This window comes from Ixodes scapularis, unplaced genomic scaffold (assembly GCF_016920785.2).
Source record: "Ixodes scapularis isolate PalLabHiFi unplaced genomic scaffold, ASM1692078v2 PGA_scaffold11__112_contigs__length_91849675, whole genome shotgun sequence".
NCBI classification, from domain to species: Eukaryota; Metazoa; Arthropoda; class Arachnida; order Ixodida; family Ixodidae; genus Ixodes; species Ixodes scapularis.
Genome location: NW_024609837.1, coordinates 51,342,432 through 51,361,329, shown reverse-complemented (window position 1 = coordinate 51,361,329; position 18,898 = coordinate 51,342,432). Strand labels below are relative to the sequence as shown.

The window sequence follows — 18,898 nt, the reverse complement described above, 5'->3', positions numbered from 1 at the left end:
CAATGTCCACACTGGGGTAGTGAGTAAATGACGAATTTTACATAAAATTAAACCTTATAGAGATCCCCAGCTGTGCCTAACGAGGGAATTTGTAAACGTTTTTACTATATGCAAAAATATCCTTTCTTCAGTCTCAAATTCGTCAAATAGAACCAGCATGAATTATATATGCAGGTTGTCAGGACATTTCTGTCTAACGTATACTTTTACATAATAGCCACAGCTTAAATTTTGCATTTTTACTTTATTGCAATATAGATATTAACATTTATGAAGTTTACAATTATTTTTAAATAATTCACCAGGAGAGTGCGTTGTGTACAGATACACCATCCCGCCTCAAAGGTAGGCTTTTCTCCTAAGCATGCAGCTGCCCTGCGGCAAAGCGAGCTCCACGAGTATCGTTTCTCTGCAGTGCATTGGTGCTCGTTAAGAAGCGCACTTTACGGGGCTAGTCCACTATAATCACCGCTTCAAAAAGTATGAATATTTCAGTTCATCTCAAAGCAAACGTCGAATAGCATATCATTCAAAGATACCACTCAAAAATTTTAATATTTGCACATCCCTAAATGGCATTGTTAGTGCCTGTGGCATTTATTTCAGGGAAAACACCTGTCACCATTCCTCGCTGAGGAGCTATTTCGCAAAAATCAATGCCACAGTTGCCCTCAATGCCATTGTCTGGTTTGACAAATACCAATCCTAAGTGGATATTAGCTCATAGAAGAAGTTTGTTTTTCTGCCTTATCTTTTCATCCATGTAGCGTCACATCCTCAGACTTAAGCCTTCTATCATGACCTCTGGCGTGACATTCGCGCGGAGTTTTGACTTACCGAGATGCACAGTCTGTTTATGCGACCCAAAAAATTAGGTGTTATTTTCTCTCTTGGCCCCTGTATGTTGCAGTGCCTCTTGCACTGCAAACTTTAAGTGACCAGAGGCATTGCTGGGATGTAGTGTTTCCACAGAAGCTCATCCAAGGTCATATCGCTGTCCCCGATCTTTAGAGCAGTATAAAGTTACATGTCCCAGCTAAATTCGCGCGACATTGCTACGCGTTTCATCCCGAAAAGATTATTGAGGAATCACTAATGCACTGAATTCAATTTTTTCCAATAGTCTTGTCCAGCACAATTCCTTTTCCACACATTATTTCACCTTTCAATACCGGAATGTGTCTGTAATATGATTTATTATGGATTAGGCTCCTCAATGTGCAACTTTAAGCATTCCATGTCTTTTCATGTTGAATCTATTTTTTATTTGTAGAAGTGGCTTCTGCTGTGCACCATTGTGAAAGCCCTTGTGGTGTTTTTGGGCATGCGGTAAACATCCACATCGTGCGTGATAACAACAGCATCTCATTGCGGTTCCTTCGTCTTTTCCTCGCGACAGCGCCACGGCACAACGAGCAAGCCTCTCAAGCCCATGAAGCTGGATACGGAGGTACCAGACTAACCCCTTGATCCCGCCCCCAGAGGCCGTCCCCTCGTACCCCTGTGCAACCGCATGAATCCCCCTGCGCCGTTACGCGTTGCGTCGCCACTGTCTGGCGGGCCGAGGTTGCATGCAACCCCAAAGAAGCGAACCCCTTCCAAAGACGAGACTGTAGGAATTTGCTGTTGCTAGTTGCTTGCAATGTTGTGTTTGCATCGATCTCAATTTTTGTTGCCAATTTTTAGGAGTTTGGGCGACGTCTTGTATCTTAGGTTTTAGCTTTTATTTTCAGACTCTAGTTGAGGTGACTCACGTCCAAAGCAGCTCTTTGAGTAGATACTCCTAGTCTTTTTACCTGCGACTTTGAAACAGAAATAAACTATGCCTCAAGCGTGCGATTGGGCAGGTCGCAAAGTTTTGCTAAAAAAAGCGGGTGCAGGCTATGCGTGTCGAACCAATGCAATATTGTTCACAGTCCTGTTGAGCAAGTCGAAATACGTTTTGCAATATGCCAAAGTGGTTCATTAATGCAAATTAATTAGGCACCGTTTTGAATATTCATTTGTGTGCAAACCCCTTTAATAAAAAAGTTGTAGGGCATGTTGAGAAACACCCAGTCATGTCTTTTCCATCAGGGTAACCTTCCTACGTCTAGTCTTTCGGAGCTTTAAGGAAAGTGTGCGAAATTTAGGAACATGCCACGTGACTAAAGGCCCCACCATCGCAGTTCGGTAACGGTTAGTCGTGTAAGATTTTTTAAAAATCTTACGCACTTTCTTTAAGACTTATAAAAATTAGATGCACAAGGGTTACCTTGATGGAAACGACAGAGTGGGTCTACAACTTTTGTATAGGAAAATTAGCGCAGGAATAATTATTTAAAAAGTTAGCTCATTACTTTATATCAATTACCCAGTTTGGCACATTGCAAAAAAAATGACTTTTCAAGAGGAACGCAAACAATACTGCATTGGTGCCACATGCGTGGCATGCGGCAGCATATTTTTACGTCTTCTCAGAAGCTAGCTGAAACATCAGCTGTACAGTAGCGCTAGTGAAACATACATAAATCATCTACAAGTACTAAGTGCACCCTGAAACATGAGGTGGTTTAGAGTTAGACTACCGCACCTGCAGTGGACAGCAGATGACCTCACTGTGCCAAATAGAGTTTGTGACTTCTGTGCAAGCGGAACTCTGTGTCTCTAGTGACTTGTTATACTTTAGCTGTGTTTTGAAGCTGAGCGCTCTTTCTTTTTCTGAGCTGTTAGGTGTTTATGAATAACAATGGAATTGGGTCACACAGTCAGCTAATAGTTTATTACTTCACAGCTGCCTTCAGGCACTTAGCTAAATAAATGTGTACACATCTATGCACTACTAGCGCAAAATTGTTAAAGGGCAACTCCGGCCAAAACTCAAAATGAAATAAATTACTGGTATCGCTGTAGTGACACAAAATACGACCCCAGCCTAAATATTACGTCCGGGGGACGCCGCATTCTCAACTAATGCCGATAGCAAAAATGCGACCCGCCACGAGTCGCTGCTCCTTAGCGGGCGGCCAGCGGGTTGCCGATCACTAAACCAACATTGGGCCGTGACGTCCGTATCATTCTTTTTTTCCTCCGGTCCGGGCGTTGCGCGGAGTGCACTTCTTTGAGCCGCTACCACCGCTACTTCGGCTTGTGATTGACGTGTTGAGCCGTTGCTTTTATCTGTGGCCCGTGTAGCTTCGGTATAGCCGTTTGTTTATTTGCGTGTGAGTACTTTAAGACACGTTTTAGCGAGTAACTCGGTGCGCCCAAGACTGCCCAGCTGTTTCTCGAAAGATGCCGAGTGCAACTTGTAGCGCTCTGGGCTGCTCAAAAACCCGCTGCGCAACACGGAGGTGCTTTTTCACAAGTTTCCGACGGACCGGAAATTGGAGAAGGTGTGGGTGAACGCTGTTCGACGAGTGGACTTTGGACTTCGGCTTTTACGCGCCCGAGGAAAAAAGAACGAAAAACAGACGTGTACCCAGCTCACGTGCGTTTGGGCGCCGCGGCCCGTGCCAGAGAGCCTCAAACCTTCGTGTCTGGGACTGACCCGCAGCGCGAAAGCGAGAGGACCCCCAGTACTGTACGTCACTGGCAGCGCGGCGTAAAGCAACGCCGCTCCATCCATGGAGCCCAGATGGCAATTTAGGCCTAGCGACGAGTACGGAAGACCGCACACACAGCAACAGCCGCCGAGTACGGCACCGAACGAGTTTACTTGTTTTCCAGTCGCTAGCTTTTGGGTATACAAGCGACGAGTACAGCATAGCGCACGCACGGCGGTGGCCGCCGAGTACAACACCGTACGAGTTCACGGGTTTTCGAGTCGCTAGCTTTTGGGTATACGCACTAACTCTTACTACATATGCTCGATAACTACCATGTATACAGAATTATAACAAAATCAGCTTACCTCCTATCTTTAGACGGCTAGCGCAACAGAGGTAGGTGGCGCTCGGCCTGCGTACTCGTTGAACGAGAACGATCCTGACGTCACGTTCACATAGCGGCTGATTTCCAGTGTTGCCGGGGCCTCGAGCGGCTAGTTTCGGTTTTGTTGGCCGCGCCCCAAACAAAACTTTGAGGCGTCGATATCTTCAAAAGTACGCACAATAAGGAGAAAAAAATTACACCTTGCAATTCAGGGACGCTGACTGCACTAAAAACAGTCATAATCCCAAAATCGAAAGTATGGACCGGAGTTGCCCTTTAAAGGCTAGTTGCCTTCGAAATTGGAGCTGTACTCTTATCTCGTTTTAGGTGTACAAGAAAATCAATCTCCTTTTTGTTTTGTTTTTTCCCGAGGCAGTTGTTTGAATTTAACGGAGATTTTAGAAATTGAATGGAATTCTAGAATAGAAATAGAAATAGCCTATGCAGTTTGTCTAATGATATCGAAATGAAATTTTTCTAGGCAACTGTTTTAACTAGTATATTGTTTCTTACGCAAAACAGCTTTCCTAGATTTTACCCAATCAAGTTCCTATGTTTTCTGTTTCGTTTTGTGCCTCTATACAATGCACATTAATGCAAGTACAGGACATTTGTCCAAATAGAACTCGAGTGTCTCACTTTTAATGGTATGTCTAGAACAATAACACTTTTGAGCTTTTATGTGTCACAACTGTTAATTGCTAAGATTAAAGATCAGGGAGGTTTTCAAGTTAATTTTTTTTTATATATTGAATTTAGAATAAATTGTATTCCCAGAAAGTTTTTTTTAAATTTCCAAAATCAGTTGGGCTGGTTGGCTCATCTTAAATATTGTCTAATACTTTGTCATGGTAGTATATTTTTTCTAATATTTTTGTCTATCCTAAAATTTAGATTGTACTCAAATGTTCACCTTACATAGATTTTTTTTACTTTACATTACTATGCAGAATTTAGCAATAAGTCTATTGACACAATTTGTTCTATCCTTCAGTTTCTTCCAATGTTTCCCGACTGGTTTCCGCCATGTCTGAACCAAAGCATGAACTGCATTTGCATCTTTTGAAGTGACAATAAAGTCTCTGTTTCCCCTAACCTTGCCTGTTTGTTGTCGAGTACTTTGCAGTTAGGCTTAGAATTTGAAACATCTGTGTTGTTTATTCTTATGTTTTTATACGAGTTGCTCTTCAGAACTGTGGCATGGAGGTTCTTTCATTTGCATCATTTATGCCTGCTTGAACTAACAAAGTATATACAGCAGCAATGGTGAGTAGTCCATTTTTTTTTTTCCGATTTGCGTAGCCTCTAAGTTGCCTTTGCTTTGCTTGGCACAATATCGTTTGGCTTTGTTTTTTTAACCGTATTATAGTTAATTCGCTGTTTGTAGCATCGTGGCGTAATGCATGCGTTCCTAGGAACTCTGGGGGGCTTTCTAGAGCTCCCAAATTTCCCCAACCGTTTCCCCAAAGTGTTTTTCCAGTTTAAGCAGTAATGTAGCCGTCCCAAGCCATCCGTTGATCCGTAACCATGAGCCAAAGACTCTTTAGTGTATGGGTTATTTTTTACAAGGTCTGGAAGCTTCTGTATTGCTTTATTAGATCAATGCCAAGACCAGAAGGGGTTTCTCGGCTGCCATTCGAGGCATTTATTTTTTTTACCCTAAAGGAGAAAGGCATAACAGAGGGGAGTGGTCAGGAAGCAAACAAAATAATGGTGTAAAATACGGAACAGTTAAACAGTGTAGGGGTTTCTCAAGGATAAAATGTTTGGGAACATGCTGGTGTAGTGAAACGTTCAAAGTGTCCCTTATTGCTGATTACGGCGTTACTTGACTACATTTAAAAATCTGCCGGTTTGCCAATGATACCAACACAAACGTTTCTTATTGGCTAGGTGCCAACAAGTTATATTCGGTACCAAACTTGGTAATGAGCCAAGAAAGCAGTACTAGTAGTTCTTCATACCGTAAATAATTGTCTAGGAGTTTGTTGCCATCTGCGCATCATGCTTCAAATTGCGTTAGCTTTCGCCACGGAATATTGGTGTTGGAATCATCGGCAGTTTTATTCTGCGTTGCAGATAGGGTTGCAATGCATACCTTTATCCAGTCTAATTCGCTAATAGAGCGTAAACAAATTTGTGTAAATAAACCGACGAACTGAGTGCAAAACAACTTCTTCACAAACGTGTCATACTCAAATTTCACGAGTGTAGATTTTAGAAAAAAAAATTGAAGCCGAACAAATCCCGTTTTTTTTTTTTCTTTCCTGTGTACAGGGAGGAAAACGGTACAAACTGTTTCTGTTAACGCCGCCATTTGCAGGTGGCACAACATAAAGAAAGAATGCAAAAGCTCCTTTTGAGATAAACACAAGAAAGCAGATTTGAGTGTGTGTGGCACTGTCTAGCAGCGTCGGCCAGATGGTTTTTACCATTTTCCTGCATCTGCATAAGAAAAAAACGGGCTTTTTTTAGTTAATTTTTTTCCGAAATATACATTCATGAAATTTGAGTATGATAAATGCAAAACCTGAGGACACTCTTGTGAAAAGTTTTAACGCACTCCGTTCATGGAATGATTTATAGTAACTTTTTTTTATGCCCGAATTGCATTTGGAAATGCCCAGTTGGGACACCAATATTCAAAGATACTGTCGTAGAAACAAAATTTCTAATTAGTTTTACCAGTTTAACTACTGCATAGTAAAAGTAGTATGAATGTAATCAAATAAAAAGAAGTTGCTGCGAGCTTGTAGTGGTGGTAGCACAAGCATCGGAAGTGTGCACCATAACTGGGGTTCCGTGTTTTCGGATAAATCCAATAAAATCCGGAAGGCTCCCAAGTCAAATTTTTGTCTATTCGGATTTATCTGAAAAACTGAATTTCAATGTCACGATGGCGAAGATACAGCAACGAAAAACATGGTGCAGGTTTGTGTACAAATATTTGTTTTTCTATTTAATTTTGAAAAATTCCGGCACCCAGCAAAATTAAACTTAGAATTTTCGGACAATTGGCAATCGCTCAAAAATAAACTCCGATAAACAGCATGCAAAAAATTGACTCCGAAAAACAACCACCGAATTTCACGAGAAAAACAAAAACTCCGAAAACACGGAACTTTATAACCATAACATAGAGGCACCGAAGCAGTAACCAGTGTTGACAACAAGACTAGTTGGTGGACCATTATTACTAAACCAGATGGCATAAAAGACATGGACAGTGTAAACAAAGAAGCGCTGTCTTTGTCTCTTTGTGTCTTTTGCATCACATTTTTCTTTTGATTAGGGCCACTAGATAAGCTACACTTTGGATAAACAATATTTAAGTCACCTTGTCGCTTAAAATCATGATTGCAAGCTATGCGAAGCTTTATTTAAAATCATAGGAAACGACGTTTCGTGTTCCAGAAATGTTGAAACAGTCCGCGACGGAGCAAAGTGATATCGCCCAAGGTTTCTGACGCCGCATCTAAAAATCAGGAACCTATAATTTTTAATCGTAACAATTGCCAATTGCACCAACTCTGCACGAGGCAACAAAATGGCGACACCCACAAGACAATCGAGGAATGGAGTGTCAACATGCAAGGCGTAGCTGATCTAGTGGCTCTAGTTTCAATAAAGTAGTCACATCATTTTTTTACAATACACACCGGGCATCTTGCCGTAACCGGCAAGATGCCCGGTGTGTCTACTATGCTATGCGGAGCGTAAGTTTGTCTGCTTTTTGCACAGGGGTTGTGGCGACGTTGGAACACTGAGCTCTGATTGGCAGGATAGTGGGCACACTTCAAGGCAGCCAGCCATGCAGATAGCATTGAAGTCTACGCACTATCCTTTTGATCGGAGCCAATCAGAGATTGGCCTTTTGATGTCGCCGCAACCCCCACACAAAAAGCACACAAACTTGCACTCCGCATAGTCACTGACGGCTTAAGAAATGCAGGGCGTGGCATATCGTGTTCAGGTTTCCTGCCTCGTGATTGGTTCTTTGGGCGTCTGCTTATGCCTCAATCTCATATGCGGTGAAGCGATGATAACATGCTCAGGACTCGCCATGTCCTACACTTCTTAAGCTGTGAGCAACTAAAAAACAAAGAGTGCTTCGTGGTACTGCGTGAACCTCTGCCGCCTGCGTGTGCCGGTGCACGATATCTCTTTGAATTGCACGGAGGGGTTACACACGAGGGCAGCATGTTAGGGTTGCACGCAACTGTTATGGAGGAGATCATTGCACGCATATGTCGCGAGGGTGAAATGTTGCACGAAACTGTTGCGCGCGAGAGGGTTGCAGTCGTTGTGGGAGGCGAGGGTTGAAGTGGAGCGCAGCTGATGGATGCGCAGGAGCAGGCCAAGATCGCCAAGCTGGGGCTGGAGATGAAGCTGCTCACGTCCGAGATGGACGCCGAGACGGAGAAGTGGCCCGCCGCCGAGAACGACATCGTGGGCCGGGCACGGGCCATGTCCCAGATGGCCTTCTCCATGTACCAGTTCACGCGGGGAGAGGGGGACCTCAAGACCACTCAGGTGAGAGCTCCGGCCACAGTGATGCCTGCAACGCGTCTCAGACTGGTGTGCTTAGTGTCCTATGTCTTCCGGGCATCAAAGATGGTCCCGAACGGCAGGAAATGGCATGTCACGAGCTCACAAGTGAATTTTAGGGGGAAGAGGGGGAGGGCAGTGGGGGGAGATTCTCCACTCCCTCCCCCCCTTAAAGTTCCCAAGAGCGCAACCTTTTTTTTTTTTAATGGAAGAAGCAACATATATTAGCTTTCGTTTAGAATCAAATAAATAATTCAGGATAAATAGAAATGATTAGGTCAACAAAATAGATCTGGGTAATGCTTGCAGACCAGATCAGGCAGGCAGAAATTGATGGACCACATTCGAGGACGCACCAAACTTGCCAGTCGGAGACACGTTCGGGGGACCTCATAGTGTGGCTATGCTGCCTAGAGCGGTTTTTCGAAATGCCGGGTTCGATGTCATTGGACTCGACTGTAACTTTGCAGATTTTGCTTAAGAGACGCGATAGGCTGCGCGTGTCATTTACCGTGCCCCAATTTTCTGAGTGGATCACGTGCCAAAGTGTTACGACACTGCAGCCAAACCGTCAAAGTTCTAAACGGTCCCAGAGTTTGTAACCATCGCATTTGGTTCCCTCACTGCAGGATCTGTTCACGCAAGCAGAGTTCTTTGCAGAAGAAGCCAACAAGCTGTACAAGGTGGTACGGCAATTCTCCTACCAGGTCAGTCTTAAGGGGTGACTAAGAATCTTTTAGAGTAAAAAAAATCCCAGTTGCACGGAACTACTATATGCTACTAGTATGTAAAAAAAATCACTGTGCGCACAAAACTACTATGCGCTCATGCACCGACTATGATTATTGTGTTCAGTCTCTAAATGGGGAAACGAATGCTCCAACAGTTCTCGTTTCTTGTACATACATTCAGCAGGAATGGGAAGTCTTGAGTAATATTTATTCCATTTCCTCTTTTTCCTTTGATTCAATCTCCACCCAAAGGATGTTTTCCCAAATTTCTCCCGACCAGGGATTCGGCTCGATAATATTAGGGAAGGACTTGGGCATGCAGTGGTTCCTCATGTAGTCAGCATAATGAGGTTATATACTAACTGCAATGTGTAGTTGAAATAATTAACTAATTAGTTCAGTTATAGCTAGTATTTAATCATCAAAGAATTAACTGGCAAATGCACGAGCATTAATTTAGTCTAAGCATTCGCGCGATGTGTCATCAGTACCTCAGATGCCGTGGGGGGTAGGGGGCTGAATCCAAGCAAGACTGCGACAGTACCTTTTCTGCATTGTAACATGAATTTCCGGTAAGCGATAGCAGCACATCTTGACACCGTGGGATATTATAAAGTCTGGGTTCTAAAACTGGGTTCCAAAGAACACTGGTTCCCCGGAGCACCTCCACGTGTTTCTTGGACACCCAAATTTCTTTGACCGTCCCCAAGCAGTGTTCTTCCAGCTTGGAGAAACTATTTTGGCGGATCTAAGCCATCCATCTGTTCGTAACTTTGAGTCTGACATTTCCGAGTAGTGTGTTCGTTACTGCTTACAGTGCCGAAACTGGGAGGGGTTCCTTGGCCATCCGTCTTGACAAACAAAGCTTCCTCGAGATTCAAAGTTCAGGGACCCCCATTATAAAGAAACTGGAATGTATACTTCATCTGAGCAACTTTAGCGGTAACCATGTATATTTATATAACCGTAGCTGTATTCGTAACTTGTTTAATTAGATTTCAGCTCGAAATGCAAGTCATGGCACATTTTGTCAAATATTTGCTTTATTATTTCACAAAGGAGCTTGTGTCATGCATAAATTATTCTTAACATACTCCGTCATTCAACAATTCCCTTACTCTTGTAATAACGAACAAGTTTGGAGAAAGAAATTATCATATAGTCTGCACTTGTAGATGGTGCACACTGCAAAAACTTTCAACTTTTAAACGTGTATAGTCCGCAGACTATAGTTCGGAACTTACGGTAGTTGGTCCAGCACAGCAGGCTCTCCGAGGAGGTGTTGCCTCCGCAGGCTCTCTCCATTGCGAGCGGAAAAAAAAAAGAATGGAAATGTCCCAAGGTCGTTGCGTGCTCAAAGGTCGTCTGGTGTCCCCGCAGGTGCCCTCCGGAACACACAAGAAAGAACTGCTCGAGTTTCTGGACAAGGTACCGACGTTTGTCCAGCAGCTACAGTTCACGGTGAAGAATCCAACAGTGGGCAAGGCTGCAACCTTCACAAAGGTACGCCGCTCCACATCTTCTTGCGTCCGAGGATACGGTCCAGAATTTACCCGATCACGTTTAGGGGTAGAGGTTTCTTACCCCAGCGTCCAAAAACCTAAGCACTTGCAACCAGCATTGTTTAATAGTCTGACGTCGCGACTCAGCGGTGGCGCTGTTGTCCCACGGTGCATGCGCAGAAGCTTCACTTCAGGCGAATCTGGTTCCTGAGCTTGACGTGGGCATGTTTGTAAACAGTGTTGGTCTATAGACCACAGTCACTGACAAAGAGAGAACGGCAGGGCGCTTCTTTCGAACGCCGAGCCTCCTGCTCGCGATTCGTGCCTTCCGCCATGGTTTGGCTGCATGCGCATGCTCGAGGTCCATGCTCTGCCAGAGCGTCACTTTGTTAGTGACTACGTCTGGTGCAGTATATTGGGTGGCCCTAAAATGCTTCCAGTCCGCATATATAATATAATTTTATGCTTCATTCTTTCACTGTGGGCTCGAACTAATTCTGACAGTGGTATAGGTGAGTGTTTCTCACAGAGAGTATGTAAGTAGATTTGATGTCGCAAACGCAGCAGAACCTTCAGTCCAGTTACACGCAGGTCGTAAGTGTTTCCAGGGCTACAGTGTGTCCTTTTGTCATGAGCAGTTACAAGGAAACGCAGATCTGTGAACCAGCCTTATCTGTGCTATCACGTTATGTGACCGACATGAGCAACTCGGATCTCCAAATCTTACTCGAGTAAGATTTGGAACACAGTCCAAGTGTCTGTCGGAGGGCCCCACCTTAGATGGGAGCATTTCTTTTTGTTGCTGCGGCCTCTGACAAGGCATGTAGCATGCCCTGTCGCCAAAACACCAAACATACGTCGGTCTGAAGAAAACTTTAAAGGGACACTGATAGGGTATTTATGCTTGCCGAGGTTTTTAGCTGTACGTGACATATGAGAGTCCAACTACCCAGAACAGAATTTTTGACTCGAAATTCGGTTTCTTTCCGCCTGAAAACCGCCGATCGAGAACTGGCCGGTTTGAGTCGCGCTCACTCTCTTTTCTGTGGTCACGGGTTGTATTTTAAGGTTTAAACACAACCACCAAATATGATCAAAGTCGTTGGTCAACGAAGGCACGCACACAATATTAAAAATAGAAAACAAATATGATACCCATTTTTGGGGGCTTCTAAAAAACTGCAAATGCGTTGTTTGGGGGGAAAAAGTACCACAGCCACATGACTTCTGCCACCTCTCTCCTCCTCTATATTTCTTCCTCCTCCCCAGTCCAGTTTTGGTTTCAGTTTCGGGCAGTTGCGTTTTTTTACTTTATTAAAAATATATATGACGCTGTAGCAAAATATCGATTGGGCTGTCTTCTGACACCATAATGAATCGCCTGGCAAAAATAAAAAATAAATTTTGGGGGGGTGTCAGTGTCCCTTTAATACGTAGTGAGGGGAGGGGGTGAACGACCCAAGTGATTCTGTTCTCACTCCCAAGACTCGAATGCGAAATATCTGGACACGTGGCCCCATTCCCCTGCGGTTCGGAGCACATGATGCGAAAGCTCACGCTGCAGAACCCAGGGATTTTGAGTTCAATTCCTGCCCTGCCTGTTTCGATCTAGATGAGCATCGTTCTGATGGGTGTAGCACGATTACCCCGCGTGCAGAATCCGTCTCAAAAGCCTCGTGTCATTAGCCTCATATTTCGAAAACCCCACGTTCAATTACCCTGTCCCGCATTCCCCGTACGTGCCAAGAACCCCGTCCTCAATGTTCCCGTCCCACTTTCTTCACGCTTCCACCAACATTGTTCCATGTAGAGGGTCTACAAAGGGTATTTTAAGTAAAAAGAACAACAAAATAAGGTTAACTTGAACTGCCAGAAAACATAGAATGACGCGTGTACAAGTGGCCCATCGCAAAAATCTGCATCACCACCGACGCACCCCGCCGTCGTGCAGGTATACTCGGACACAGAATTATCAAGGTGTCTACCAAATTATTATTTCAAAATTCCCTGACTTTTCCAGGTTTCCCTGACAACTTCAAGTGAAATTTCCTGACCACTGCTGAGGTGGTTAAATATGTAAGACCATTACAACACAAGGCATTGAGCATTGCACACTGTGAGGATCGTTTTGCACGGGCTTAATCCAACTTGCATATTCCGAAACATTCAGGTTCCTCCAGTCCGGATTAAACGAGCACTCTCTTGCCGCCGACATCGTCAGTAAACAGGCCACTTCCGGAAACACGATGAAAACATGACGCTCAATTACACACGTCAATAACCAAATGGCAGCATGACTGCCAGATACACACTTTCGAATACTTCCGGCTTGGATCGGATTGAGGTCTGCGGCTTTTCCATTTGTTACTAAATCTAGTAGCCCTAACTGGCTCTAGCCTAGTGTTGCGCCCTCAATTCAGTCCAGTCCAAGGCTTGTACTGGATTTGTCGGCTGTTCCCTTTGCGTCGGGTAGCACACTCGGCAGAATTTATTTCCTATTTTGCTGCCCCTAAGTCCTCAAGTCTTTGCTCAGGGCACTCAATGGTGTTTCCGGCTCATTTTCCTTGACGTTGCTCACTTCTTCACAATATCCCTGACAATTCTGATTTTTCCCGGTAAATAAAATTTCCCTGTTACTAATTCCCGGGTTTCCCGGTCGATAGACACCCTGATGATAGACTTTATTGGATACAACTAGTCTTTAGGACGACGTAACAATGGAACTGGTGTTTGGTGCTGTGGCAAGTACGGTGCCATGAGCTGCGGGTTAACAGTTTTGACAGAACCCATTCACTTCAACAAAACCATCGGAACTGTGAATCGGTGCGTGCTTCAGAGTCGACGAAAGCTCTTGTTCGATGCTTGTTAATAAAAGCTAGATGTTTAGCCAGTGACTGATATTTCCTGTTTGTTCTAACCACTAACGTCTCAAGACGTGAATGTGCATAGCGCACGCCTGAAGAACGGGAAGCTTTTGCCAGTTATTCCTTACTTGAATTCCGTGAACGGAATTATCTCCCCGCCATCACTTGGAGGATCTGGCCACCTGACACGGGGGATTCACATCATGGGTTTCTGAAACTGAGGCATTTGAAAGTGGGGCAAAAAGGGCGGGGTGTTTGCTGCAGGGTATATTCGACACGAGGTTTTTGACATCGGGTGCTTTCATGCACCACCCTTCTGAGGCTAGCAGCCATACTGCACTGCCTAAATCTCTCATCTACAGCTTGCTAGAAACGGCGCCCGAGCTGAGTCACACAGGCTGAGCGGGACTGAAGTCATGTCTCAAGACGCTCGCACGCTTCAGCCTTTGCTGTGCTTCCTTTCACTCAGTCTCGTCTGAGACGCTGATCTAGCAAGCCGGCCCATCGTCGCCACACCTCAAGGGCAGATTGACCTTACACTGTCAGATCTAAACGGGAACAAAATTCGGTTTTTCGGAGACCTCTGGTTTCCGTTTGGCTCTGCTTTTCACTGCAAATAGTATGCCGCTATTTTGAAGAAAGTTCCACAGCAAAGCATATTCGAGCACAGGTATCGCCTTAAAAGGTTTCATGCGACAAGTGATTCGCGCAACTTGGGATGTCTTGACAGGTACTTGCATTCGTTGTAGGATTACAGAAATTATGTGTGTGCCCCAAATATTGCCAAATTGTGGCATGTCTATGAAAAAGCAAAAAACTCGCAGACTCCCGTAAACATGTTTTGCATCCATGCAGAGCGCAAGTTTGTCTGCTTCTTTTCGGGAATTGCAATGATGTCAGAATGCTGAGCTCTTATTGGCTGATTAAAAAAAATAGTGGGTAGACCTCAAGGCATCTAGCATTGAGGTCTACCCGTTATTCTTCCAGTCAAAGCCAGCTCGGCGTAATTCTGACGTCATTCCAAGTCCTGTGCTAGAAGCAGACGACTTTTTCTCCGCATTGCACGAGCCGGAGTGATACAAGTCTTGCTCGTCACGGTTTCAGGTTGACAACGTTATCCAGGAGACAAAGAACTTGATGAATGTCATATCCAAGGTCGTCACCACCTGCCTAGTGTGTGCAACAAAGGTGAGCCACTAACACCGGGACTTTCCCACTGAAACATGCTCGAAAAGCTAAGCATGCTCAGCTATGCATCCCCCATTACTAATATTGCTGGGTTTGCAACTGCTTTAGCATAAATGGCCCGATGCTTATTTGTGAGTGACTCCCTAACCAGCAGTTCAACTAATTTGTGCGGTGCCATAAAAAAGATGCCCATTTTCAATGTTTTGATAGGGAAAGGTTAAGTTAAGTCAGGTTTTTGGGTTGGAACTTGTTACCTTATACACTATGAGTCCAGTAAGGTTAGGACAATTTAGGCTAGATTAGGGTACTTCGTACATGACTTGAAATGATAAGCGCCAAAAACACGAGGTTGCTTCGCGATCTCCGGTCCCTTTTGTCATCGTGCATGTTTTCGGCACTTATAATTTCAGGTTAGGTTAGCACGGGGTAGATGGGAGATTTGTGGCGTTATGTTCTGTCCGACTACTTCTGTAGGCTCGGTTAGGCAAGGGCAGGTCACATCAGGTCAGGTGAAGTTACGGTAGGTAGGTTAGGTCAGGTCAAGCTAGGTTCAGTTGTACCCTTGCCACATGGTAAAATTTAATGAGAGTTCCATCAATCAGCATTACCTGATCGGCACAGGGCCAAGCATGTGCGACGCACGTCAGTATCGCGAGCTGATCTTCTGAATACTTAATGTCAGTCCAGGGTACTGACATTACATTTTACCATATCGGGGGTATTAGGTTACAGTAGTTAGGTTAACTCAAGTTAAGATAGGTTAAGTTTTGTTACATTAGGTCAAGTTAGGTTATGTTATGTTAGGTCGTCAGGTGAGGTTCAGTTAGGTTACAGTAGGTTAGGTTGGTTTAGGTTATGTTCACTAAGGTTGTTAAGTTTTGTTAGGAGGTTAGGGCAAGTTAGGTTAGGTTAAGGTAGGTAGATTAGGTCAGGTTAAGCTGGGTTAGGTGAGGTACGGTTAGGCCAGGTCTTACCTGGGTCCGAAGCGCAAGCCTACCAGAGCCAGGTAGGCTTACGCTCGAGAAGGTGCGCGGTCCGCCTTGGCTAATGCCCCGGCCGTCTCGGCAGTACAACCTGGACTTCCGGGGCTCGGAGATGGGGCGCGCCCACTCCCAGTGCGGCTACCAGGAGGAAGAGTACAGCTACAGCGACGGCGGCGGGGGCGCCCTCTCGTCCAAGGGGGGCCCCGGCACCGTCAGCTCGTCCGACCCGGGCATCTGACAGTTTGGGATGGGTCCTCGGAGGCCCAAGCCAGACGCCCGCCGCACCAGGGTGTCTTTTTTACTCTTTTAGGGTCAAAATCCAAGCGGGACTAAGCGGGCCCGGGACGACCGGCGGGTAGGCGCCGCGTGGGCGCTGTGCGCGACTCGCGTGGTCGTGCGCACGCGTCTTGCGAACCTCGCCTCCCGCTGCGAACCTCGGACGCTCGGTTGTTCTGCCCTGACCACCGACCGCGGAGTTTGTTACGTCTCATTTTTTTGTTGACCGCCGTTTTGGAAAGTTGCTGTCGGTTAGGCTTAGGGCTGAGTCTTAGGCCTAGTGTAGGCCCAACACCCGTCTAAGCCTAGCTTCTGGCCGATTGGCACAAATTGGGTAGGTTAAGCCTCATGCTGGTCTTGGGGCCTACTTTGGGCCTTGTGGCGTGCAGGCTGAGCCCCCTTGACCAAAATTACGTGCCTTTTAACCAACTTCCCACCGATTCTTGATAGGAGATTTTTTTATATGACAGTTGAATCGGACACTTCCTTCTTTGTGCACTTCAAACGAGGTAACAAAAAAATGTCTGCCGAAGTTGAGAAAGTTTTAGTCGTCCTGTTTCGACTTTGAATTGCTAAAACAAGATGGCGGTCTGTCGGCGGTCAGAGCAGATGTAGTCTTGTCTGTCCTGCCCTCGACGTGTGCCGCCCAGTCGCCGGCACTAATTCTACTGCTCTTAAGCCTAATCCGGATCCACAGTCTAAGCCTAAACCAGAACCCAATGTAATTGTTCCGAGTCATATATCGGACAAAACCGTGAACTTCGAACCTAAAAAAAAAAAACTCTCCAATGCGATCTTTGAAACCTGGGAAAGGCTCTCACTTTCCCGCCCGAAAACGAAGCAAAAGACGACAATTGACGCCTGCCTTTCCATGCCGGTTTGCAGACTGCGCGCCTGCACGTCAAGCTGCGGGTGGGTTTTGACCCTGAAACGGTTTCCCCTCAATCACCATCATTCCCCATTCAAAGCGTGCGACATTACAAGCTCTCGGTTACTCATGTACCCCCCGGTGCGCTCCCCAAGCAGACAACGCTTTTACGACGCGTCTGCGACGCCGAGACGAGCGCAGAGTCGACCGCAAATGCCAACTGTGCGATGTCAGGGAGTGCAACTTCACTCAGGGACGACGATGAATCTGTTGCATAAAAAGCTTATGAGTTGTAATGGCTGTTCTGAAACATTTAGGGTGCTTGATGCATAGAATGCGAGTTAATTTTTTTTAATGTTAGTTATGTCTTTATTTACTATTTCTTTTACAGTATCTAGCAACATTTGGTAGGAAGCAGTTCACTGCTAAGGTTTGCAGGAAAACAGACAGGTGCAATTTCCCCGCTGAATTTAGCGAGGAAATACAATTTTTGAGGGCTTTTTTTGTTTTGTTTTTTATGACGTTTTAGCCCTAAGCATATTGTGTAAAAAAAGGACTGCCAAGGCGATCAACATGCTTTAAGCGGCGAGTTAGGCCTAACTGCTGTCACAGGCACCATTTTCAAACAGCGTTGCCAGCTGTAGAGCTTACATTGATAGGGCCACATGAGCAAATGACGTTTTAGCAAACAGTGACGATTTAGCAAATTGACGTTTTAGCGAATAACGGGGGTGCGTGTTAACCCCCTCCTTGCGCTATGCTTACGCCGCCTCGCGGCGGCAGTCTGCGGCGGCTCATTGCAAAAATGTTAAACCACCTGTAAACTCTTCGCTAAAATGTCATTCGGCAAAACGTTGGTGTTTGCTAAAACGTCATTCGATCGAGTGAGTGCCTCCCACATTGATGATGGTTAACAGGCTTTTTCATTGGAAGTCTCTCATTTGGCAGCATTAATTCCCAATAATGTACAATAAATGAACAAGCTGAAGATGCATCTTGAGTGAAGTTACACTTGTCCTCATTAAACTTGTCAGCTTCATGATTTACGGTATTTTGCGCTTGCATCGTCGTCGTGGACACTTTTGTCACAAGAATTTTTTGTTTTTATTGTGATGAGACTTTGTTTACTCAAACTGCTGGAGACTTTGTTCAAATCCTAAACCCTCGTCTAATACCACCTTCGGTATTAATTTTGTTTCGTGCGGTTTGTGCACCTATGTGGAACTGTTTATGTGCTGAACATTCAACTGCTGGATTACAGTTCTCATGTACATGAACCGAGCATTTGTGGAACCACCGTGGCTTGCATTGGAGAACCATTACCGAGTGACTTTATGTTTTGGAAGGGTATATTCAATAAGCGCGTTCCAAAAGATCAAGATATATGCCACGCAGTGTTGGAAAGTGGTTAAAGGGGCGATGCAACTATTTTTGTACTTTGCGCAAATACCGCTTAGGACGGATCCCTGAAGTTGATGACCTATGAAATACGCGTTCGTTTTTCACCCCACACCAATAGGAGTCCCAGAAAAAAATTAAAGAAAAACGAGCAACGTTCACATCCTCAACTCGTAGCCAGAACAAGCGGCCACGTTATCTGGAGCCGATTATATGCCGCCAATGTTGATGATAGCCGTGCGCTGGGGTTGGCAAAGCGCAGGGAACACGCTGAGTTCCAGACATTGTTTTGGCTCGGCTACTGTCATCGTTGCAGCGATTGGACACGGGCCACTCACGAATGCCTCTCGAGCTAGTAATTATCACGAACCCAAATCGAGTGCTCACGCAATGCTCGGGTGCATTCTATGAACCGCACTCAAATATCGTCATATGGGGTGTACTGCGATCCCCACGTTGCGTCATAAAATTTTGCAAAGGAGAGATTGAACAAAAATTATCGTTTTTGTCCTTGAAATTACACCGCAACAAAGGAGTTTCTTGGCCAGTGGCGTTGCGTGCGAGTATACCAGAGTCCCACTAGTGCCAGCAAGCTCGTGTAAAGTGAAAAACATTCCAAATGAATATC

At 45.2% G+C, this 18,898-nt stretch overlaps 1 protein-coding gene across 1 annotated transcript in view; it reads left to right on the top strand.

The window, feature by feature from the left end:
- The window catches only part of LOC8024290 (alpha-catulin), a 156,554-nt gene extending 139,454 nt beyond the window's left edge, over window positions 1-17,100 (top strand). Inside the window, exons 12-17 of the mRNA XM_040501509.2 lie at window positions 1,400-1,450; window positions 8,248-8,445; window positions 9,090-9,167; window positions 10,572-10,694; window positions 14,662-14,745; window positions 15,814-17,100. Of these exons, the coding sequence (XP_040357443.1) occupies window positions 1,400-1,450; window positions 8,248-8,445; window positions 9,090-9,167; window positions 10,572-10,694; window positions 14,662-14,745; window positions 15,814-15,966 (687 nt within the window). The 3' untranslated portion in view covers window positions 15,967-17,100. The remainder of the gene's footprint in view (window positions 1-1,399; window positions 1,451-8,247; window positions 8,446-9,089; window positions 9,168-10,571; window positions 10,695-14,661; window positions 14,746-15,813) is intronic.
- The last annotated feature ends 1,798 nt before the right edge of the window (window positions 17,101-18,898 follow it).